This window comes from Dipodomys merriami, unplaced genomic scaffold, assembly GCF_024711535.1.
Source record: "Dipodomys merriami isolate MVZ:Mamm:240054 unplaced genomic scaffold, mDipMer1.0.p SCAF_8, whole genome shotgun sequence".
Lineage (NCBI taxonomy): Eukaryota > Metazoa > Chordata > Mammalia > Rodentia > Heteromyidae > Dipodomys > Dipodomys merriami.
In genome coordinates, this window is record NW_027206401.1 from 37,549,947 (window position 1) to 37,570,360 (window position 20,414).

At 34.4% G+C, this 20,414-nt stretch overlaps 1 protein-coding gene across 4 annotated transcripts in view; it reads right to left on the reverse strand.

Moving 5' to 3' along the window:
- The window catches only part of Grik2 (glutamate ionotropic receptor kainate type subunit 2), a 560,382-nt gene that overhangs the window by 161,934 nt on the left and 378,034 nt on the right, over window positions 1–20,414 (reverse strand). For all 4 annotated transcript variants that reach the window (XM_070011020.1, XM_070011019.1, XM_070011017.1 and 1 more), the window contains one exon: window positions 3,389–3,595. In XM_070011020.1, coding sequence (XP_069867121.1) covers window positions 3,389–3,595 — 207 coding nt within the window. The remainder of the gene's footprint in view (window positions 1–3,388; window positions 3,596–20,414) is intronic.

The following is a 20,414-nucleotide window of genomic DNA, read 5'->3' on the forward strand; positions in this document are numbered from 1 at the left end:
TTATCCTATTTACCTTAAACATTTTCCTGCCTTTTAATTCTTTAATAGGTGGAGAAAATGAATCTGTGCTTCTAGATGGTATCAGTAGATATTTAGGAGCGTAGAGCATAATCTTTGACAATCAAAAATTTCTCCAAATTTTTCCAAATATCCTAAGGAAAAGCTTCCCCAGTTGGATATTGTGTGTGTGTGTGTGTGTGTGTGTGTGTGTGTGTGTGTGTGTGTGTGTGTGTGTAACACTGAGGGCCTCACACTTGCTAGGCAAACAGTGTAACACTGAATGATGTCACCAGTCCAGTTATGCTTTTGTTGGTCTTGCAGATGGGGTCATCCAATTGCCCAGGCCAGCTCTGATGTGTGGACTTACAACCTAATCTTCCTTACTGCTAAGGTTAGAGGTGTACCCACTCTTGACTGCTTTATCTTGAACTTCTTTGTCACTATGTGGAAAGGAAGTATGTTACTAATACAAAATTAATAAAAAAAAAGTGTCCAATGAATATATCTCCTTCAAAGCTCTGTCTTAGATGTGTACTTTGATATATGAAAGTGAATATTAAATTTGTTTACACAGAAATGAGACTACAGAAAAATAAGTCTGCATTGTGAATAGTTTGCACATTTCATGTTTACTCAATGCCTGAACTAAGTTTTTGCTTGGTTTTGCATTGTAAGTATGCTTACACTTTGATTTTATTTTGAAACAAGAAAGAAAAACTAAGGTAGTAGATCAGTAGATCTAAGGGTAGAGACCAAAAATTGTGCATATCTTATTAGTTTGTAAATGATGCCCATTCTGCACCTATGTGAGACGTATCCTGAGAGCCACTAGACAGAACAATTTTAAAGGATGATGCAGAAACCCGATGCTGGTAGTATCAGAAATGCAGTAATTCAACACTGAGAACAGAGAAGATTTCACAAGAGGGGAGACTTGGCTTCCCATGTGTATCATTTCTAGGAACTGTGGCATTCCATGTAGGATAAAAGCCTGGTCTAAGGCAGTGTCTCATCAATAGATAATGAGGACTTTGTGTTTCCTTTCCAGGTTTTTGGATCTGCAGCTCAGGAGTCCTGTTGACTCCATTCCTACACAATTTTTGTGTTGGGAGACTGAACACAAAAGTATAACTCTTACTAAACAATATATGGATAATAACAAATTTGAAGGAAAACATGATCATATGGAAATATTATCCAGTGTCAGTGAGTATGGAGAGAATTGGGTACGTTTCAGTGTTCTCTAAGAAGCATGCTAAACCATGGGATAGTGAGAACTAACTAGATATGAGAACTAAATTTTAGTTTGGAGCCCTTATTGAATTGCTGACTCTGCAGGAAGAAAAAGGTACAATAGAGAAATGATTGGGTCACATTGCTTTTTGGGTACTTTGGAGATATTTACAAGGAAAAATATAAGATGGACTTAGATGTACTAGTGTAAATAATCTCAGCCTAATTTTCCCATAAACTGTCTATTCAGAGTTCCATTCATTGAATTTCTTTATGCAGGCTTCACTCCACTTTATTCAAGAATAAACACTTTAATTTACTCATAAAAAAATAAAACGGGCTCCTTATTCAAAATCTATGTTGATTTACTGGATATAATCTAGGATTTTGCTTAAGTATTTGCTCCAAATAATCCAATGAGACTACTTTCCTCTGAACTAGATAATTTGTTTGGGATTCCTTCCACAACATATTTTATGACTTTTATTTTGAAATTGTCACTCGTGGTAGGTATATTCTTAACTACTAAAATCAGATGAGATAAGATCTACTTGGGTTCTAAAATGAAATTATTAAAGTTGCTATATTTCTGCTTGCATGGTTAATCTAGAGTTCCTTAGTGGCAACTCTTTTTGCCACCTCTTGAGAGACACATGCTGAAGAGAGTAAAACAAATGCAGAAGGCAGAAAGTAATTATAATTAAAATCCAGAGTCTAAATCCTGATGTTTGGCGTATAACACATCTGGGTCCATTTGCTCCCTCTAGACTAATAAATGATAATTTTTGCTTAAGCAGCATCAGATATAATTCTAGTATTTATGGCTATGTTAATAGAACTAACGTAAAATTCAAATGTAAGCACTCGGATATGTTTTATCATTTTCCAATGGACTACAAAGTTGACATATAAATGTTCTACTTCACCAAATTCTGAGAAGTAAACTGAAATGTCTAGAACTTGTTATCATATTTAGTAAGTTCCAAATTATTACAAGAAAAAATCTGAAGAAATAAAGAAATTTAGAAACCATACGTAATGTTGCTATTCTGCTTCTAACCAAAGCCTAATTTCTCTCTTCTCTAAAGTTCTTTCTATCTTTATTTCAGAGATCAGAATACCTTATTTTTTAGTTGCAGTAATGAATTAATAGCAATAAAGTATTTTCAAAAATCTGTGTAAATTAATGTTTTATTAGTGCAAATTTATATTTGGAGTTTATAGTGGTCTTAATAGTTTTTTTTGGGGGGGGGGGTCCAGTCATGGGGCCTGAACTCTGGGCCTAGGCGCTGTCCCTCAGCGCTTCAGCTCAAGGCTAGCGCTCTGCCACTTGAGCCACAGCGCCACTTCATGCTTTTTTCCTTTTTTTGCTTATGTGGTGCTGAGGAATCGAACCCAGGGCCTCATGCATGCAAGGCAAGCGCTCTAGCACTGAGCCACCTTCCCAGCCCTGGTCTTAACAGTTTTGAGAAAAAAATGTTTTAGTTATTTTGTGGAATTCTTATCTTAGTAATAATTATGTACCTTTTATTATTGAAAAATTTCAAGCAAATATCATGAAACTGAAAATGAAAATCAATGTTCTGTTATTTATTTTATAAATTTTTTATTTCAAAGAGATGAATTGACACTATCAACAGAGAAGTTCTGATAATGCTTTTCTGACCAATTTTTTTCAATTAAATAAAAAAGGCTTATATAACATTCAATCAACGTAGTATTCTTATTTGATTTTTATGTTATCTAATTCTACTCTTTTTCTTATAGAACGAATTAGCTATTAAACTAAGTGGTATCTTGCTCTAGCTCATGCAACATTTAGCATAAAATTTACTCTGCATCACTTATCCCCTCTGTGGATTAGAAAGTTGCCATTAAAAAAATAAAGAAAATATACACTGCTGTAAAATCAATCCCAACTTGGAAATTAAAATCAACTATTTCAAAATATTAAACCCTTATATAAATTTAAGACAAATATCGGTTTCTCCTAGATTGTATATAGTTTTCTTAGATTCAATGATGAAAATAACAAATATTTTGAATATAATTATTGAAGAAAATACCTACTTGAAATATACCACTTGAACTCTTATAAATAAAGAGAAAGCAAATCTAACAACCTGCTCAAAGTATTAAATAATAAGAGACTTACATGATCAATTAGTTCACGAACCATTCCATTCCATTGTCCATTAGCATCATCCTGGGCTCCATATTTTCCATCCTCCACAAGCCTGATTTCATATGTAAAGCCAAGGATCGTAGACAACTCTCTGAGGAGATCAATGCAATAGCCCTCGAATCGATCATTCCCATAGAGAGGTTTGTCGGACTTCTTAAACAGAACATAAGGTTCTTCCTGGAAACATTGAATATGAAGCAAGGAGATATCAATTAACCATGTGACTTACCATCAGAATGACAGCTTTTCTTGTAAGACTGATATATTTGCATTAATTTAGGAAAAAAGCTAGCTTAATTTTCTCCTAAGAGAAAATTATTTAATACAGTTTAAAATGTTAAGAAAAGAAGGAAAGAACTCAGGAAATAATCATACTTTATGAGAAAATATTTAACTCTCAATATAATTGGATGATAAAAGTTTATATATTGTCCATCTAATACCAAAATAAATATGTTATGTGATACATGATATAAAATAATACACAATTTCAAAGTGAATATAATATCCCAATTGGAGTTATTCTATTAATTACTGTTGTGCTCTTTTAATAATATCTCTGGCATGAATGAAAAATAATTCATTTGACATATAAATAGAATTTACTAAGAATCAGAATGATAATTTCTAGATACATAATGATTCATTGTCCTAAAAATATGCAAATTACAGCTGCTTTATATAGTTAAAATGGAGAAAGTAATAACCATTTTAAGTTCAGTTAAATGAACACATATCAAGTGCTTAAATATTCATCCAAACTTATTTTGTGAAGCACCTATCGAAAGCTAGCCCTCTCATAAAGGAAATAAAAAAGAAACCTTTCAACCATGAAATTCATGATATAGAATAATTAAAGAAGTAGATAATAAATGCTCAAACAAATAGAACCAGATATGTGTTACCAAAATATAAAACTGGTCAGAAATGTGAAAAACTGCAAGGTACTCAGAAAGATAAGATAAAATTGAGTAATATAAGTTCACATACTTTCAAATGCGGTAAGATGTACAGTAAAACCTAAAAGATGAGGACTCTAATTATTTGAAAATATTGAGAGATAGGGAGAGAATATTTCAAGATAAGGACATAGTAAATACAAAGCTCTGAAATCAATGACATTGAAGTGAAAACAGTAGCTCCCTTACTAAAGTTATATACAGTATGTGAAGGAATTGAGCATGATAAAAATGAAGAATAAAACAGTGAAAACCAAAACTCTATGAGACTCTAACAAGCATGCCACATAAACATTTGTAATTTTTTTTTGTCAGTCATAGAGCTTGAACTATGGGCCTGGACACTGTCTCTAATCTCTTCAGCTCAAGGGTAGCCCTCTACCACTTGAGCCACAGAGCCACTTCTGGTTTTCTGGCGGTTTATTGGAGATAAGAGTCACATAGACTTTCCACCTTGGCTGGTTTGAACCTTGATCCTCAGAACTCAGCCTCCTGAGTAGCTTGGATTAAAGGTGTGAGCCACTAGTGCCCAGCTAACAAACATTTGTGTTTTAACTGAGTACACATGTTCTAAGTTTCAGACTGAGTTAGTGCCCTGTCTGCTCCTCCCTCCTTCTCTAACTTGAGGCAACCATTAATCTTTTGGATATCTCTAGACTCTTGCCTGTAGATAGGCTCATATAACATTTTCTGCTTTTTTAATGTATTTTTTATTGTGAAAATACTGGACAGAGGGGTTATAATTACATAAGCAAGGTAATAAGTACAAATATGCACTGACCTTTCCTCTATGTTTGTCCATTGTTTGGTAGTTCATTTCATGTTACTGCTGAACAAGTTTACATGGTTTGCATTCACAATTAATTTGTTCCTTCATCTACTAGAGAAAATGTTGGTACCTTCCAAGTTTTGGTAGTTATAAACGAAACTGCTAGAAACATCTATGTTCTGGGTTTTGTGTGGATATAAATTCACAGTTCATATTTGCAAATGCCATGGAGCTCAACTGTGGGACGTTCATTAAGAGATTGCTTGGTTCCAGACAGAACCAATCTTCCAAAGTGACTGTAGCACTGCATTTCGATGAGTTATGAAGAAGAGTTCTTATTGTCTCCCTTCATCATTAGAATTTGTTATGGTCAAGGGTCTGGATTTTGGCTCTTATAAATGGCCTCATTGTTGTTTACATGTGCAGATTTCTAATGATTTATGATATTAAGTACATTTTCATATGCTCCAACCTTTTATATAGACTACATTACAGTTACTATTCAAATGTGAAGAGTTTAAATTTCCCCAGTCTGATAGCTAAAAAAAGAGGTAATGAACAATTGAGAAGAGACAAAGGAGCTTGAATCTAAGTTCAAGCTCTTCTATATTGATTATAACACCGTAACATCATTTGGGAGAGAAACACATTTGCTAAATTGTTGTAGATAAATAAAAAGGAATAAAAAAATCTGTAACATTAAAATAGCAATTAAATATACAAAAATATAGCTTACAAAAAAAAATCTGTAACAATATTCATTACTTAAATATTTGGCCTCACTATAAGTTAAAGAGATGGTCCAGATACAATCTGATTTTTATGTGCCATCTTATCACATATAAAATTTATTCCATGCATTTATGATGGAAATTGTGTTCTTCTGCCCCAGGTATTGGTAACATCCATTTACCTTACTACCTTTCCAGGCCTCTTAGTCCTCTACATTAGAGAATGCATTTCTGCAAATCACACAATGTCCTCCTTGTCCTAAAAGGGAAAGACTCTGGCTAAGCAGCCCTTTGAACTGAGTGTGTGTGTGTGTGTGTGTGTGTGTGTGTGTGTGTGTGTGTGTGTGTGTGTGTGTGTATTCAAGGATCTCTTTCTTGTGCTCACTCACTTTTGCATAATTTCACCATAACATCTACTGTAATGGGAATAAATGCTAATTTACACTGCTGAACTAGACTTGAGTGATTTATCTGGCAATATAATTCCTTATGTTTCCTGAAAGTTTACAGATAAAATGATTTGGGGAAGTGAATTGAGTGGCAACAGATTCTCTGGTCAATAGAAAACCTGAACGTGAAGGAAAAACATTATGACAAGTAAGTGCCTCTATTAAATACAGATGCCCTAACTTGATGTTTTTTTAAACAAATTGTAACGTATCTTCAAGTCTCTATCCCATGTCCAAAGGACTAAAGTTTGAGGAAAGCCCTGTGCAAAAGGGAAGAGTCTGAAAATTCTGGGCTAGTAGAATGGCAATCAAAGGAAGCATACTGGTTGTAGATTAACTACTTAGGACTTCATTCTTAGGCTCTAGTAAGTTTAATACCTTCAAATAAAAAAAGATAAATTTCATTTTCTTAATTAAAAGGCACAAAGACAGATAAGTTGTTAAACTCCAGGTACTATAAGTGCTAGCATTGTCTAATATTTTACATGCAGTCAGGATGAGCCAGGCTATGTTATATGTGCTTTGCTTTAATTAATTTATATAATCCCCATAATAATGTGAAATCAGTAATATTATAATATTACTTGTTCTATTTTAGGAAGAAAAAAAGAAAGGAAAGGTGCTATTTTAATATTTACTTATTTTTACCTCCACTCAGTATACAATCCAGGTAACCATAGTGCTGGGGCACTTACTATCACAATATGATTCCAGAGTCAAAACACTTTCAGTCATCATTTACAAGCCTCTTGCCAGTGAACAATTGTCCATATCACATTCCATAATAAATACATAGTATATTGCCTTATTATTGTATGTATATATTATATACATATATAAGTCCAGGGGCATGTATATATATATATATATACACACACACAGATGGTATTTCTGATTAGACTGCATAACATTAAAGAAAAAATAAATATATACATTACCTGGAAAATTTATTTTCTACATAAGAATGCATCTTCTCTAAATAGTGATATATCATATTAACTAAATAAAGTTTCAGAATTTAAAAAGGTAGCAGGTCAAGTGCATTGGATTCAGATAACATTATGTGTATTGATTTTTTAAATTTGTTGATTAAATCATTGTTCTATTTAAATAGCTGTTCTGAAATATTCATGGTGGAGTTTGCATTTCGTGTGATTTTTTTTTCCAGTTGCGGGGCCTGAACTCTAGGCCTGGATGTTGTCCCTCAGCTCTTCAGCTCAAGGCTAGCGCTCCACCACTTGAGCCACAGTGCCACTTCTGGCTTTTTCGGCTTATGTGGTGCTGAGGAATCGAACCCAGGGCCTCATGCATGCAAGGCAAGCACTCTACCACCAAGCCACCTTCCCAGCCCCATTCCATGTGATTTAACATTAGAAAATTAAGATAAAATTAATAATTACTTAAGAATGAGTAAGATACAGGGAGGATATAATTGTGCACAGAACAAAAATGTAGCAAATATCATTTTTAAATGTTTACTATTTAAATCACATTAGCTGAAATTGTTCAAGTAGTCATTGTACACATTAATTTGATTTTCTTCATCTACAAGCTAGTAAGAAAATATCTATAATAGAAAATATGCTAATTCTTGAAATATTAAAGTCTGAAAGAAACAGATTTGTATATCACTAGAAGAAAATGCAGGACTGACTGCTTCTTTTAGTATTTATATATCTCTATAATATCAAGTGTTACTGTCCTCATATTTAATTCTGATAAGTAAGACACCATTTTCTACCTAAGATTCCCATCTCCAGTTACACTGTGTCAAAAGATAGTTTTATATCAAGTTATGACTCTCTTTTAAATTCTCTTTCTCTTTTTCACATGGCATAAAGATAAATAATAACCTGTGTAAGGAAAAGAAAAATGGTACCAGAAGCAATTACTGCATCATGGACAGAGTTCAATGAATAATATGATAAAACTCTCCTGGGCAACTTTACTGATTTCTCAGATAGTCTTAAATCTGCACATCAGCACTTGCTGGAGGTAAAGACACTTCATTCCACTGGCATCTGTAATGAGGACTTTTCAGAATTTCCACTCTTCACGACTAGTTTTAAGGAGCATACCAATAACTCATGTATTTTTATCTGCATTAGACTGGAAGTTGGCACAAAATGAATCTGAAATGAAGTGTGAAAAGTGAAATATGTTTTAAGGTTTAGGGGAGAAAATGTTTTATTTAAATATAATAAAACTTTTAATAATTTTAAAGTATATAACTCATACACCTCTCAACTGGAGCCTAGGACTCAATTATCATGTCGATGTGTTAGCCTTTAGCTGTCATTGTCATGTTCATGCTTTTCAAAATGAGACATAAAAGTGCAAATTAATTTTGACATGCTATATGTAATATACCTAGTAAGACTAAACTGATTAATGAACTCATTCACATATTATAGAGCCTCTGCCCCAGCTTCCTTTGGGAGGTGGGAACAAAATAACACAGAAATCCTTATTCTCATAGAACTTCCAATCTAGTGATGAATTTAAAATTCTTATATGTTACACAATATTTTGTATTATCGTCTCTATGTCACTTAATTAGATCTTAGAAGTAGGGTATTTTCATCAAGTACCATAATTACATTTTTTCCTATGCAGTTGTTTCGACCTTGCTTTCCTTTCTTACTTGCTTGAACCACACACCCAACGAAGCTCTTTGCTTGTTGTTTGGGGATTTAGTCTCACAATTTTTCTGCCTATGGTACTTTGAACTACAATACTCTAGATTTTGTGACCACAGCATTTTTTGTATTGATTTGTTGTAATCAGCTGAAAACCAAACTACATGAGTATCAATGCATTCAGAAAGTTAATGGTGCTTAATTTAGTCTTTTTTTTTCATTGTGAAAATATTGTACAGAGGGGTTACAATTACATGGGCAAGATAATGAGTACATTTCTTATCAAGCATTGTTGCCTCCTCCTTTGTTTCCCCTTCCTATCCCTTCCCATCTCCCCCCTCACCGCCCCTAGCCCTCCCCAACACCCCCCCAAAGTTGTAAAGTTCGTTTTTCAACATAACGACTTGTACATCTCATTGTTGCAATGGGTCTACCTGTATCCCTATTAAAACTTTTTGTTTTTTCCCTTCCCCTCCACAAATTATACCAACATCCAATACAGTAGAGTTGATGAAACAAAACAAGCTTCAAAAAATAGCAATGCAATAGACCTAATTTTTTAAAAACACAATAATATTGATAATAAAATACAATTGTTGGAACAACAACAACCCAAAAACTCTGAGCAGTTGATATTTTCCTTCCTATTTTATCAGGCTTATCTTTACTGTTTTTGTGTCTTATTACTTTCCTAGGCCAGAAGGCAATAAATCATAAATAATAGCAGAGAAACTGGAGTTTTAGAGTGTGGCAATGAAAGAAGGCAAAGGAAGGTTAGAAGTTGACTGACAATAGAAGGTGATGGATGGGTAACAGGTAGAACAGGCAAAGTCAGTGCTGAAGTCAGCTCTGAGGAAGGTGAGTCAGCTAGTAAAACTTCCTAAGAGACAAAAAAAAAAACGGTAGAATCATCATGCCCCTTGGCATGGCTACTCAAGAGGATCTGATCAAATCTCATTTCTAAAGGGGAGTTTAAGGATAAAAGGACATGGCCATAAGAAGGAAAGAAAGAGATAAAATATGACCCCTTGAACTTTCTCCCTGTCCGCTAGAATCCCTACTTGAATAAAAGGAACAGTATAAATAAATCATGGCATGTTTGTCCATATTATTCTGCTAGTTATACAATATAATTATAACTCATTTACATATATAGTACTCTGATATTGAGCAAAGGTCAAACATAAAGCGTCAAGAAAACATTTGTAGTGCTCTGTAAAAAAACTCAGAAGGCCATGGAGCTGGGTGGCTCATATCTGTAGTCCTAACTACTCAAGAGGCTGAGGTCTGGGCATTCTGGTTCATAGCCAGCTAGTATAACGAAGTCCATGAGACACTTTTCTCTCATTGACCATGAAAACCCACCAAATATAAAAACCAGAAGTGGAATTATGGCTCAAGTGATAGAGCATCAATCCAAAGTCAGAGTTAAGGGACAGCCTTCAGATCCCAGAACTGTTACAAAAATAAGTAAATATATAGTTTCCTGAGTAGCTAGGATCACAGCCCTGAATCACCAACACCCAGTTTGGGTTTTTGTGTGTGTATGAGGGATAAATCACTGTAGTTAGGTTAATTGGAGTCAAGATATAGTCTATCATTTAGAATGCCCAATAAATCTCAAATGAAGTGAACTAATTAGGAATCAATATCAAGTAATCAAGTGGTGGTTGAAAACACAGAGATCAGGACCTGAAAATCAGCTATCTATCAGAAAATGAAGTTGGGTTGTATGTATCTGACACAATTGAGGACTTCCTGGAAATTGAATTTTTATGATTGTCATCTCACAAACAACACTCCCAGCATGTATGAAGAACTTTTGAATCTACCAGAAAGCAAAATGCGATAGTCTCTGATTTAAGGATGATAGAAATTACCACTTTTAACTACAATGGTGCTAAAGCATTCACATTTAGTAAAAACTATCTTTAAAATTTCTATTTGGATTTTATTTCCTGAGCTAGCATTGTGCATTTGAATTTCATTTTCAGTCCTGAGGCTTGAACACAGGGCCTGGGCTCTGTCCCTGAGCACTTTTGTGCTCAACGATAGCACTCTATCACTTGAACAACAGCACCACTTCTGGCTTTTTATGAGTAGTTTATTGGAAATAAGAGTCTCGGACTTTTCTGCACAGGTGGGCTCCAAACTGTGGTCCTCAGATCTCAGCCTCTTTGGTAGCTTGGATTATGGGCGAGAGCCACCAGCACCAGGCTCATTTTAATTTTCTTTAGTGATGCTGGGCAGTGGCAGCCAGCCACAACTCCCAAAAAGCCTCATAATCACTACAGTAAGCAACAAATTGTCTTTAGGATACTGTGTTGTTAGTCAATGATGCTTAGAATTCAGGTGTACTAAGTGCATTTTAACATTGGTTCTTTTGACATGAACTATGATTGGTTCATCAAGACAAAAGCTCCTCATGGTACAATGAGAGAATATGTATATATTGTATATATATGTATATTTGGTATATACATATATATATACATATACATATATACGTATACATATATTTCCATTCAAGACACTTTTAAACTTCCTTGGAAGCCCTGACTATATATTTGCTTACCATGCCAAACAGAATAGGGTAAGCATTAAAATAGAATCAATGGAAGTATCAGGCCAGGAAAGAAATATGAGTGATACAAATGTCTCAATATGCAAACACCATCTCCAATTCCCATTACCAACCAAATTATTTGAGCTTTGGAGCTACATCTACAAATGGCATCATGATAAATGTACCATAAGGAAATGAATGCAATGTGCCCATTATCAAATTTGTCTTAAGCTGGGTGCCAGTGGCTCATGCCTGTAATCCTAGCTACTCAGGAGGTTGAGATCTGAGGCTCAGCAGTTCAAAGTCAGCTTGTGCAGGAAAGCCCATGAGACTATTATAACCAATTAACCCTCAAAATGCTAGAAGTGGAGCTGTGGTTCAAATGGTAGAGCACTAGTTTGAGCAAAAATACTTAAGGACATTACCCAGAACCAGAGTTCAAGCTCCATGAACAGACACATGCACATGTGTGCACATACACACACACACACACACACACACACACTTACATAAGCACACACAAACTTTCTTATACTGACTCAAATTCTATATTTTCTAGGAATATGCATGTCTCATATGTAGGTCATAAGTACTACTTCATAGTAAAAAGAGAGAGGTCAGAAGGTGATCCTCAGAGTTCTTCTCAGACACCAAGATACTATATTTTGGGAAAGTGTCAGAAATCCCATCAGGAACTTTGCATATCATTTTGGAAAACTGGCATTAAACAAAAGGCCACAGTACTTCCTAATGCTGTGTCCCTCAGCCATGGTTTGAAAATATTTTCTTTCCCTTCAAAAGCCCTTGCCCAGAAGTCCACAGTCTATGGTTTCCCTCATTTGTAATAATTAGCATATGTCTAGGATACTCCTAGCAGAGGATCTCAACAGCTCAATAGCTATGTACATATGACCACATAAAATGATGCTAATTGAAATGAACTCCCAGATATGGAAACAGCGGTCTTTTTGTTGTTGTTGGCCTTATTGACATGTACTGTATCAAGTTCATTGTTTCTTTCCATTTTCCCCGTTTGGTTTATCCCTGATAGTCACTCTTTTTGATTCTGCTACCCTGTGTCTTGTATATACTTTTATCTGATTTGGGGAAGGGAAGGAGAATAACAACATGGTGAAACAAGGACAAAGGGTGAACCAATGCAACAGTGAAGCTCACAAGACACTAGGTTGGAAATGAACTTTACAACTTTGGGATGGGGGAGTTGAGTGGGGAGGGATACGGGGAGAAAAACGAGCAAGTGGGTGAAAATGTTAGACAAGAAATGTATTTATTACCTTACTTATACAACCATAATCACTCTGTACAACACCTTTACAAAAAAGAAAATAAAGTTTAAAAGAAAATGATACAAACAACAGCAAAAAATAACTCCATAAAAATATATGCTTTTAATACTTTGCTTATGTATATTCCTCTAGTTAGATCATATAATGCTGGTTATCTTTCTGTTTCTAGTTTAATTTACTTGGCCCAGTGTGCTCCAGATTCACCTAGAATGTCCTTTGTTGTCTCACAATGAAAGCAGACAAATTTGCATCACCCAGAAAGCAGTTTCCTTTCAGAAACTGAACAGCACAAGATAAAAGAAATGTAGATCTAGTTGACTGTCTGCACACAAGGAAAGATTACATTCCCTAACTCTAGCAACCACTCCACACTACAGTACACCTGTTGTCAGGTCTCTCTCTCTCTCTCTCTCTCTCTCTCTCTCTCACACACACACACACACACACACACATCTTTCTCTAAAGAGTAAACACACATTCTTTTTTTTTTTGGGGGGGGGGTCCGGTCGTGGGGCCTGAACTCTGGGCCTGGGCGCTGTCCCTCAGCTCTTCAGTTCAAGGCTAGCGCTCTACCACTTGAGCCAGAGCGCCACTTCCGGCTTTTTTCTTTTTGCTTATGTGGTGCTGAGGAATCGAACCCAGGGCCCCAGGCATGCAAGGCAAGCACTCTACCACTGAGCCACCTTCCCAGCCCAGTAAACACATTCTTGAGAAAAGTCAAGAAGAACTTCTAAAATCAAGGTAGAAACAAAACAGAGAAAATAAAATACACATAAAAATAAACAATAAAGAATCAATGAAAATTGTTATTCTGAACCAATCCTATTTTAAAAACTAGCAAAAGCATTTGGAAATTAAATTTGTAACAGAAATAAAAATTTGTAAACCACTAGATGGACTGGAAGATAAATTTGCCAGGGTTGTTTTCATGTTTATTTCATAGACTAAAAAGAAGCCTTAAAAAAAACAAAAGATACAGCCAGAGGATCCTTATAATTATTAGGAAGGGTGGCTGTGGTGGCACATTCCTATAATTTCACCATTCAGGAAGTCAGGGATTCCATCACCAGTATTATTTAAGGGTTTCTTTTCTCTGGAAGCCATATGTGATAGCATACCACAGCCTTATTTGCCTGTGATCTCATAAAAAAATAAATGATCACTTAAATCATGAAAGAAATTCTGTGTTCTAGTTCTTCTGAAGTACACAAGTTATAGTCACTCTCATATATTGTGGAACTTGAGAACTTATTCTTTCTGTATGACTGATTCAAAAAGTGTATTGCATATGCATTATATATAATATATGTATTATTATATTATTTTGTAATATATATGTATATTATATATGTATTATTCATTATATATGTAGTATATATCATATATATACATGATACATATTATATATGCGATATATGATATATATAGTATATATACATGATATATATAGTATATATACATGATATATACTACATATTAACATATAATGCATATGTATACATATACATAAATGAAAATGTCAATGAAAGAAATTACAAAAGGTTTTGAAAATATCTTTTCAGGGAAAAAAATTAAAAACCTAAATACTGGAACATTTTTATTTTTGACCTAATGCAAACACATGATGTCATGACAGAAGGGTTTTCATGCATAGCAAATGCTTTGAAACTAGATTTTCTTTATATTTACAGGTCAACAATGAAGATATAAAGAATAAAAAGTGTTTGATATTATATATACAACACTGAAAACTGCATCTGCTTAAGTATACGATAGTAATTGAAATATAGCAGCTCATTAAAATATTTTTCAACTATGAACAACACTTATTTCCAGATTATACATGTTTTACTATTTAAAAACTGATTGATTATAAATGTCTTACTATTTTTAAACTGATTGATGTTATTGTGACAACAGATGAAACTATAAAAATTAATGACAAACTTCTGTAGGTGACCAAGTTATTCAATCATTTGATACGCATTCCTTAAAATAAATTTTTGGGCTAAGTGCTAATGGTTCAATGTAATCCACGCTACTCGGGAGAATAGCATCAGACAAGGCTTCTGAGGCCTGCCTAGGCCAAAAGGTACTCAAGACTTTATATCCAGTTACTATCAAAAAGCCATACTGGATACATTCATGATTCAAGTCGTGGCATGCCCGCTGAATAAGAGTAATCGTAGGCTGGGAAGGTGGCTCAGTGGTAAAGTGCTTGCCTTGCATGCCAGAGGCCCTGGGTTCGATTCCTCAGCACCACATAAGCAAAAAGAAAAAAGCTGGAAGTGGCTCTGTGGCTCATGTGGTAGAGCGCTAGCCTTGAGCTGAAGAGCTGAGGGACAGCGCCCAGGCCCAGAGTTCAGACCCCACAACTGGATCCAAAAAAAAAAAAAAAAGAGTGATCGTGAATTAAACCTCAGTAACTGGGAAAGCGAATAGTAAAATACTTCATTTGATCATAATCTGTTGCCTTAGTTAATAATAAAATAATATAAAAACATGTATAAAAATAAATGTTTGAAATTTTTGAAGAAGAGAGGGTTAGAAAGAGTAAGAGGTTGGTTGGATTTGATCAAAAGTACATTTTATAAACATATGAAAATCTAATGAAAATCCTTTGACTAATATATGCTAAATGTTTGTGTGCATGTGTAAATTCTGGGACTTGAACTCAACACTTGGAGTCAGTCTGGTACGCTATCACTTAGCCACATCTCCAATTCATAATTATCAAACTCATAATTAGCAAATTCAAAAAAATAAAAAATTGATAAAGAGGAAGGAAATTCTGGCTATTTCTAATGAATTATTGAAGTCTAATTAATTATTAAATTATTCATTGTAGATCTCACAAACACAAGAATAGTTCCATAAAAACACTCATGGCAAGAGCAATATTAAAAAATAACATGATTTTCTTTAATTAAAACAAAGTATTTTCTTATCATTAAACCATAAATTCTATTTGTATTCATGTGTTTCCTCCAGAAATTGTGATGAAGGTGATCTTTTAAACTTTAATCCATAATATAGTATTTTAAAATGTTTTTGTGTGGTTTTTTCTCCTAATCTTTATAGGAATTTTATCATAAAGATGCATATCTTTTACATTACTAATGATGACCCTTACCATTACAAACATCTATACGATTAATTTTGTGGATTTTCCATTAGTTCTAAGTATTGACTATAAAGCCAGCCCCAGAATATAAAAAGAAATACCAGCACTAAAAGATATATGATGAAAAAAATAAAAGGTAAAAATAAGGAGCCAGGTTCTTCATGAAGGGAAATTCTGTGTTTTATTTCTACAGTTTCTGTGCTTCTTCAGATCTAATGGGGGGGGAGGAGGGGTATATCATAAGGTAGCTTTTCTAAAGAACCCTAGCCTTCCTCTTCCTCTTGACAGCTAGCATGGGGTGCCAGGCCATCTGTCAAGCCAGCAAGCAAGCCATTGTCAGGCACCTCCAAGCAAAATAAGAAGTGTCCTAACTGAGTAATTCCTGCATTCCCCTCCAGAATATATATTTTCTTGTATTTATCTTCAAGGACTTCAGACCATGTGTATTTGCTTTTAATTTAAAAACTGTTGGGGCTGGGAAGGTGGCTCAGAGATAGAATGCTTGCCTTGCATGCATGAGGCCCTGGGTTCAATTCCTCAGCACCACATAAGCAGAAAAACCAGGAAGCGGTGCTATGGCTCAAGTGGTTGGGTGCTAGCCTTGAGCTGAACAGCTGAGGGACAGCACCCAGGCCCAGAGTTCAGGCCCCATGACCGACAAAAAAGAAAATAAAATAAAAACCATTATGATGAGAAACAATAAAGTTTCTAGATATTTATTCTGTTACTATTTTGATTCATGTACATGACTGAAATTATGAGTCTCATAATTGGCAAATGATTTTCAAAATAATTTCATATTTTTTATGCAAGTCCTAGAGCATGAGCTCAGCCTGAGCACTGTCCCTGAGCTCTTTTTGCCCATGCTAGCACTCTACCACCCGAGCCACAGCACCACTTCTGACTTTTTAGTGGTTAATTGGAGAGAAGAGTTTCACAGATTTTTCTGCCCAAGTTGGTTTCAAACAATAATCCTCAGCTCTCAGCCTCAGAAACAGACAGTATCACAGTGTTGAGCCACCAGCACCCAGCTCATAATTATTGATATTAGGAAATAATATATATAAGTGATAATTGAGTCAATTATGTTTTATATAATTTTTAAGAGGAAAGCAGTGGTAAAGATTGTTACATTACACACAAATGATTAATTTGTAAGACATTTATTTGCATTATTTTAAAATAATACTTTTAAATTTAAGAAAATTTAATGACAATTCAATATCACTAACATTTGTAACACTCATGACCAATAGTCATGAAAGTTTTACAACTTTCAGTTTTATACAAGGCCTGTACAGGAATCAAAGTTTATAATTTCAACTCATTTCTTATAATAAATAGCACCACTAGCCTAAATAATATTTTAGCCTTTTTAATGTAATCTTCAGTTATTATTCTCCAAACCAAATTAAGTTTTGCAAATATAGGTAGCAAAATTTTTATCTCAAAAGAGAAAACAATCATGTATCTAAAGGAATAGTTGACAATTAGGCTTACTTCTAGCATTTGATTACATTCAATGATTAGTAATACTCTAAAGGGTGTAGGAAAATTACATATAAACTAAACAGTGCAAACCCCAAATTAATTTCCAACATGGTCATAGGATAGTAAAAAACAGAAAGGTGTAAATAATAACATGAGCTGTTTATTATGATTCCACTGACAAGCCACTATCTGTTCATTTCTAATTTTCTTTTTTCCTGTTTTTGCCACTCCAGAAAATACAGCTTTTCTACTGACTTTCAATTTTCTTTTATTCACAGTGGCTTTTAAAAGTCTGAATTTTCCCATCCCTAATTAGCATTCAAATCAGAAACCCACTATGCAGTACAGGTTATCACAATAGAAGCGTGACTACCTAGAGGAAAAGTGAAAAGGCCTAGCAGCTGCCATCAGAAAAACTTAATATTTTCAAATTAAGGCGATACTAAAGATGACTGATCTGTTGAGGATCAAAAACTACTGTGAAGTAAGTCCCCATGTCGACTCCTGTGATGTTCTCTTGCCCACCCCATTTCCATGTCTCCAGACACTATTTTTTTTCTTCTTTTTTGCCAGTCCTGTAGTTGCACTTGGGACCTGGGCACTGACTGTCCCTGAGCTTTTGCTCTACCACTTGAACCACAGCACCTCTTCAGCTTTTTCTGTTTATGTGGTACTGAGGAATTGAACCCAGGGCTTCATGCTTACAAGGCAAGCATGCACCACTAAGCTACATTCCCAGTCCCTCCAGACACTATTAAAAAGGTACAATCACATCTACTATCCAGACAGAAAACAAAACCTCATCTGGGGTGTAGGTTTTAAACCCCAATGTAATCAAGCAACAGGTCAATTGACCAATATTTTACTTTAATAACTTTTTAAATGAATTGTACTTTCTATTTATTTTTTGAAACAAATTTCAAAACAACATGGGACAATCTATAAGATTTCCCTTTTCATTTTCCATTTTCTCCTTCCTTCCTTCCTCCCTTCCTCCCTTCCTTCCTTCCTTCCTTCCTTCCTTCCTTCCTTCCTTCCTTCCTTCCTTCTTTTCTTCTTTCCTTCCCCTCTTCCTTCCTTCTTGCCTCCCTCCTTCTCTCTCTCCCTTCCTCTCTCTCTCTCTCCTTTTTTCCATTCCTTCTTTTCTTCTGTAAGCCTATTATTCAAAAGCATTCTTTTTCACCATCCTTTTAGACACACAGGAAAAGTTTTAGTTAATGATATAGGCATACTCAAATCCTTATGTTATTTGTAACTATCTAGAAAATGTTTTGCGTTTTCTCTGAAACTAGAGAAAATCTACTGGATTTGGGGAAGTTAGCAAAAATATCTTTTTTAAAAAAAAATAGTATTCATGGACTTGAGATTACAGTGTATCTTTAAAAAATGACTATAATACAGTTGAACTCATTTTTAAAAAAAAACAGGACCAGAGATTTTTTAACATTGTTGTTTAATATTTCGGGAAAGGTATTTTCTGATATCAGAATAACATAGGTTTAAAGAAAGATTGAGCATAGCACATGTATTAAAAAATGTCCTACTATAGTAAAACCTGGGATGTCCTTAACCTCTTCCACTTGATTAAAATACCAGTTTACATGGGAGGCCTTACTTGTTGCCATCTTTCTGCTGATACTGGTATTTTGGCCATTAAATGTTTAATTAGCTTAATTCATAGGAACAAAGATGGGGAAAAAGGTGAAATTCTAATCAATCAAATGTACCATTTCACTGCTGTTCCAGTAAAAGATTTGCTGGGAAGCGAGACTGCACCTATGAGCTAATCTCCAAACTGTGCTTTGTCTCTGCGCCTCATTTATTATCCCTTCAAATTAATTATCAAGATTTGACTGCATAAAATTTATTGCCAGCATCACCATTCATACATGACTAAATTGACTTCATTATCTTCTTTCCCAACACACATGAACAAGCTAACATCTCTGCCTCTAGGCCTTTAACCCTTAAATCCTATATATATTTCTCAATAGTTTTTGTCTTATCTGATACACACACACACACACACACACACACACACACACACACGCACACACACACACGCACACACACACACGCATAGTTCCACCTTTGATTTTTCTATAGTACCATCTCTGTTTCGTTTCTTATAAGTACAATATTTCTCAAAGCACACTCTAGTAATAAAGCTTACTCAACAGTACTCATGAATAAACCACAACGTGTTTGTTCAAAATGTGACACATTTTCTTTGTTGGATATTTTTAGCACAATATACCCTTTCTTTCTCTTTGGTGCTTAAATTGTAGATATGGGTTTTATAAAGACTTAAATATCCACTAAAACTCTAGATGAATAAAATAGAAATAGCAGTGAAATACTAAACAGAGACTAAAAATATAAGAGAATCAGGCAGAATAGTACCAGAACATAATAGAACCATAACCTCAAACTGGACATTGACTACTTTAAATCAGCAGATGAAAATATACATTAGACCCTCAGTTTGAAATAAGAGCTACATTTGAATTGTTTCATTGTGTACGGTCTTACAATGAGAAAGGAAAGATAGAAATGTGCACTTTCAGTATAGTTTTCCCACAGTTAAACTAAACAAAAACTTCAGATTTCTCTCTTATTTCTTCTATAGAAAACAATACAATTTCATATTAAAGTAGTCCTCAACAGAATTATAGTATGTGCAGTAATTTAGACAATAAAATAATAAAATCATAATAAAGTATAATTACTAGATAATGATGATAATTGCTTAAAATGAATTTGCTTATGAATCTTGATGTTCATAGATAATTGAAGTAGACAGTTCAAAATGACTAGAAAAGCAAGGGTAGATTTGTTTATGTAGGTGTACTTGTGTGTATCTATATTGTGTATATCTGTGTGCAGTAAAAAATTAAAGAGTAAATTAAAATGAGAGTAGTGATTAGTTGCAAAGACTTTAAGATAATTGGATTTTAAGAA